Source organism: Galeopterus variegatus, unplaced genomic scaffold (genome assembly GCF_000696425.1).
Source record: "Galeopterus variegatus unplaced genomic scaffold, G_variegatus-3.0.2 Scaffold5145, whole genome shotgun sequence".
NCBI lineage: Eukaryota > Metazoa > Chordata > Mammalia > Dermoptera > Cynocephalidae > Galeopterus > Galeopterus variegatus.
The window spans coordinates 150,812-156,811 of NW_007731256.1; the positions used below are offsets into that span (position 1 = coordinate 150,812).

General features: G+C 39.0%; 1 protein-coding gene across 1 annotated transcript in view; it reads right to left on the reverse strand.

Annotated features, from left to right (window-relative positions):
- The window catches only part of LOC103604443 (heat shock factor 2-binding protein-like), a gene marked incomplete at its 5' end in the record, with an annotated part of 98,587 nt that extends 93,017 nt beyond the window's left edge, over window positions 1-5,570 (reverse strand). The window contains 3 exons of the mRNA XM_008588998.1: window positions 1,970-2,102; window positions 3,797-3,946; window positions 5,421-5,570. Of these exons, the coding sequence (XP_008587220.1) occupies window positions 1,970-2,102; window positions 3,797-3,946; window positions 5,421-5,570 (433 nt within the window). The remainder of the gene's footprint in view (window positions 1-1,969; window positions 2,103-3,796; window positions 3,947-5,420) is intronic.
- Window positions 5,571-6,000: the final 430 nt, after the last annotated feature.

The window sequence follows — 6,000 nt, forward strand, 5'->3', positions numbered from 1 at the left end:
AATTACCATAATAGGATTTCCCACCCTCCCAACAGTCACAGTGGGGGCCAATTTCTAATACATAAAACTTGGGGGACATAATTCAAGCTTTGATGAGTTTGGTGGGGTGGGGGCAGATATTCAATCTGCAGCAAGACCATACAAGCCACCAAGAAAAATTCAGCTAAAATGTTTGACAAATCTCCAGATCAGTGGTTGCCTGGGGTTGATGGTGGGCGGAGGAGCTGACTACAAAAGGCAGGGGTGGAGGAGACTGGGGGAAACAACAGGAGTCCCACATCCTAACTGTGATGGTTACATGACTGCATGCATTTTCAAAATGCACAGACTACAAAAATGTGGGGAAAAACTGTAAATTTACTGGATATACAATTTTGAAAAGAACCCTTATTTTAGAAGGAAGAGGATCTATTTGAAACCTAGCCTGTGGTCTCTGCTGTGTTACCTGTTCCCCACAGTACAGTCTTGGTATTTGAGATGCATAAGCTCCCAAGACCTCTGCAAATCCACACTTTAATAAAACACTATCATAGCATGTAATCTGTCACATTCATTAACATGCAAATATAAGTGCCCGTTTTCCAATTCTTCATACGAGTTCCTATGTAAGCCCCAACAAACAGAGAAAAGCAAAGCCAAGCTGAGCTTGAACACTGGGCAACATGTTGGCTTTACCCCTAGCCAACTGCTTCACCACTATCCCAGTCGGCAATTCAGGTGGCTCAAATTCACAACTCAGCAAAACGACAAATCACATAGGTTTCAGACCTTTGGAGTCACTTGCAGAGAGAAGAAAACCCAATCTGCAAACGCCTTCTGTTAAAAAGTGACCTTCAAACAATTTTAAAAGAAAGAGCTATGCAAGCCTGCTCCAACCACAGGTGCTATGACAAATGTGCAGGAAGCTGGAAGCTGTCCTGCACTGGATAAAAGTGCCGGGCCAACCCAGGACTGTCCAGAGACAGTTACAACTGTAGTATCTACCCCACAATAAGTCTCACCTATATTCGAGGGATTATGAAAAAAATGTCTACACAGGACCTGCCTAATTAGGGTTTCAGTAAAAAAGAGATAACACCATGAAGAAAATAAAATTTTCCCTTTCTTTAATAGAATTACCCTAAGAAGAGCATGAGATACAGCAGAGACGAAAGATCAATGTTTAAAAAAAAAAAAAGTCACAGCAATATATATATATATATATATATATATATTTTTTTTTTTTTTTATGTCTTTTCCGTGACCGGTAAGGGAATCGCAACCCGTGGCTTGGGATCGCCCGCACCACGCTCAGCCTGTGAGCACACCGGCCATTCGTGCGCCACGGGGTCGGCCCGTCACAGCAATATATTTAACCACTTCATTGACTTGAGAACGAAGAGCCACAACACTCACTAGCATATACCACCTATACTAAGAAATTATTTAGTCCCTGGGCTTTATCCCTTATAACAGTTTTGCTATGGAATTTTATCATAACTCCAGAGAAAGGTTTACTTTATAATCTTTTGGAAGAAATTTACTAAAAAAGGCAATTTAGAGTTTGGAATTCTTTAATTACTGTACTAAAACAACACCAAGAGTTTAATTTAAGCTAAGCTTAAGGCTTTTATTTCAGCTAGATATTAGTAAAATGATGATTCCAGTAACAAGTAGCTAAACATACAGGTTTTTTGTTTTGTTTGTGTTTTTCCGTCAATGTACATAACTAAACAGAACATGCAGTCTCATCTGTGTTTTCTTTAGATCAGTCGCTCTTAACAACTGCTATTTATCAGAATCACCTGGAGGTGATTTTCCAAAATATACATGCCCAGTACCTATCCCAGATCTAAGGAATTCGATTCTGCAGGGTGAGGCCCAGCATAGATATCTGAAAATGTTCCTGAGAGATGTTTACATACACACACCCCAACTGTAAAATCATGGCTCTGTAGAATAGTCACTACATTTGAAAAGAATTACTTACTTGTTACAATTCCAGCCAAAGCAAAAACAAACTGATTTTCATCAGAATCAAGCTCCTTGACATCCCCATCCAGTGACTTCACAAAACTCTCCATTGTTTGACCAGTGATGTTGAAAAACTTCAAAGCTTTATCCTGAAAGTTTGGGAATGAAAGCGTCACACCTCTTCATAGGTACCAGTGTAAAAACATTTTAAAAGTGCAGGATATAGAAGAAAGACTCCAGTTGTAATTACAGACCCAATATTTAAAAATCTATTCTTTCATTAAAAGATCCCGTTGAAAAGATCAGAGAATAGCAGCTTGGGGCTTGAGAAGCAAGAAAGACTACCCTGAATACTGACAGAAAGAGTAAAATATATATATGGGAACAGTAAAAATTAACACAATGATGGAAGTACTGGGTGAATTCACTCAAAAATGTAATAGAAATAAACTAGAAAAATATGTTGTCTGTTTTTTCTAGGCATTAAATCAGAGGTTTTCAAACCTCTAGCAGAACTATTTTCCAAAAAAAAAAATCTTAACTGAAACCTCAACATGTAAAAGAAATAAAGACAATAAACAGCCTCCTCTATAGCAGTTTAAACCTTCATTACTCAGCAAAAAATACTTTCAAGTTTGCAGAACCTCTGAATGATTTCCTTGGGCATGCTAGGGTTCTGAAGAATAGTTTACAAACCACAGGTGATAGAAACATCCCCCAAACAACCTCCTTTCCACTTTTATTTCCATTCATGACCACACCATTCTGCCAGCCCAACCCCAATCTTCTCTAGTTCCTCTCATTGCCTCAGCTGTCAACTTCACTGTCACCACACCTGCCCCAATCACCAAGGCTCTGCAGAGGTTCCTTCTTTCCCATCTCCCCCACAGTGAACCAAGCTCACTCCAGCCTGAGCCACTAGAAGGGCCACCCAATTAGTCTTCATGTCTAGTCTTGATGCCCCGCATCTCTACCTTTAAGCCTTCCTCATTTACTGTCAGATCAATCTTCCTAAAATTCTGCTCTTGTCCCATCATTGTTTTACTCAAAAACCTTTAAGGAATCCAGTCCTACCACCTATAGTATAAAATCATCAACGTGGTATTTAAAGTCTTCCAAAATCACATTCCAACCTAACTTTTAAGCCTTATCTCTCTACTACTTTATTACATTAACCCTATACTCTATGGCAACTGACCTACTTACTCGTTGTCTTAAAACAATCCTTGAACGTCTCACCCTATGTCTCTGATTATATTGTTTCTGTCTTCTTGAGCTACCTTCCCCATTTTCTGCCATTTCTACCAATTCATGAAGGCCCGTTTCAAATCCCTTCCCTTATGTGAAATTCTCTGATATATATGTGAGTACTTCAAAAAGTTCATGGAAAAATGGAATTAGAATATAATACGAATCCTTACATGAACTTTTTGAAGTACCCTCATACACACACACACACACACACACACACACACATATGTTAAATAACATAACATTCAATAAATTAAATATTACATTACCCATGAAATAAACATAAAAGCACTATAAACTTTGTTATACTCATATACATGTAAAGTAATAATACTGAAGTGGTAATATACCCACAGATAACATATGGATTCTGGGAGATGAGGGATCCCATGTCACTCATCTCACATATCCCCACAGCACCAAGTTACAACGCACCACACAAAGCAGGTATAAAACAACTATGTAATGAATGAACAAAAGCAAATAGACAGAAGATGTAGACGGAATCTCTAAGTGCCCTCACATGCACACTACCCTCTAAGCTCCACAGTCACTTATCAACAACATCCAGACGGCCCTCCGGCGCACTTACTCCTCCCAGTATGGCTTTGACCACTTCTTCGCTGCTGGAGACTCCCCACAGGAGGGTGCAAGCTGCTGCTCCCATTTCTGTACAATACTCTGCCTGCTGCAGGAGCTGCTGCTTTGCTTCATGCAGCTGCTGTCGAAGAGCCAGTTTCTCCTGAAATTGAAGCAAAGTAAAACCAGAAAAATGAACAACAGCATTCAACCTTGAAATCTCTCTATTATGTTTCCTCTTTAACAAAGATATTTATTAAAGAAATGCATATAATATATCATAGAAAATAGTCCAAATGAAAACTGGTCCTTAGAGAGCCATAATCCATATCTAAAATATAAACTTCAGAGGCAAAAATAACACTTAGAAAAGAACATACTACTGCATTACAGTTTATAAATAACCCCAAATATCTGAATTCATCTGGTTTAAGTAAAATGAAAACAAGAGGCATCTCAAGTCCCAAGCGGCTATGCCCAGAACCACCATCAACTGGGACTCCCGAACAAAGTAACAACAAAACACAGCAGTCCACACACACATTTCTAATAAAGGAGCCCACTGCCTCCAACTGGCTCACTCCATTGCAAAACATGNCCAATTAGTCTTCATGTCTAGTCTTGATGCCCCGCATCTCTACCTTTAAGCCTTCCTCATTTACTGTCAGATCAATCTTCCTAAAATTCTGCTCTTGTCCCATCATTGTTTTACTCAAAAACCTTTAAGGAATCCAGTCCTACCACCTATAGTATAAAATCATCAACGTGGTATTTAAAGTCTTCCAAAATCACATTCCAACCTAACTTTTAAGCCTTATCTCTCTACTACTTTATTACATTAACCCTATACTCTATGGCAACTGACCTACTTACTCGTTGTCTTAAAACAATCCTTGAACGTCTCACCCTATGTCTCTGATTATATTGTTTCTGTCTTCTTGAGCTACCTTCCCCATTTTCTGCCATTTCTACCAATTCATGAAGGCCCGTTTCAAATCCCTTCCCTTATGTGAAATTCTCTGATATATATGTGAGTACTTCAAAAAGTTCATGGAAAAATGGAATTAGAATATAATACGAATCCTTACATGAACTTTTTGAAGTACCCTCATACACACACACACACACACACACACACACACATGTTAAATAACATAACATTCAATAAATTAAATATTACATTACCCATGAAATAAACATAAAAGCACTATAAACTTTGTTATACTCATATACATGTAAAGTAATAATACTGAAGTGGTAATATACCCACAGATAACATATGGATTCTGGGAGATGAGGGATCCCATGTCACTCATCTCACATATCCCCACAGCACCAAGTTACAACGCACCACACAAAGCAGGTATAAAACAACTATGTAATGAATGAACAAAAGCAAATAGACAGAAGATGTAGACGGAATCCCTAAGTGCCCTCACATGCACACTACCCTCTAAGCTCCACAGTCACTTATCAACAACATCCAGACGAGGTATAAAACAACTATGTAATGAATGAACAAAAGCAAATAGACAGAAGATGTAGACGGAATCTCTAAGTGCCCTCACATGCACACTACCCTCTAAGCTCCACAGTCACTTATCAACAACATCCAGACGGCCCTCCGGCGCACTTACTCCTCCCAGTATGGCTTTGACCACTTCTTCGCTGCTGGAGACTCCCCACAGGAGGGTGCAAGCTGCTGCTCCCATTTCTGTACAATACTCTGCCTGCTGCAGGAGCTGCTGCTTTGCTTCATGCAGCTGCTGTCGAAGAGCCAGTTTCTCCTGAAATTGAAGCAAAGTAAAACCAGAAAAATGAACAACAGCATTCAACCTTGAAATCTCTCTATTATGTTTCCTCTTTAACAAAGATATTTATTAAAGAAATGCATATAATATATCATAGAAAATAGTCCAAATGAAAACTGGTCCTTAGAGAGCCATAATCCATATCTAAAATATAAACTTCAGAGGCAAAAATAACACTTAGAAAAGAACATACTACTGCATTACAGTTTATAAATAACCCCAAATATCTGAATTCATCTGGTTTAAGTAAAATGAAAACAAGAGGCATCTCAAGTCCCAAGCGGCTATGCCCAGAACCACCATCAACTGGGACTCCCGAACAAAGTAACAACAAAACACAGCAGTCCACACACACATTTCTAATAAAGGAGCCCACTGCCTCCAACTGGCTCACTCCATTGCAAAA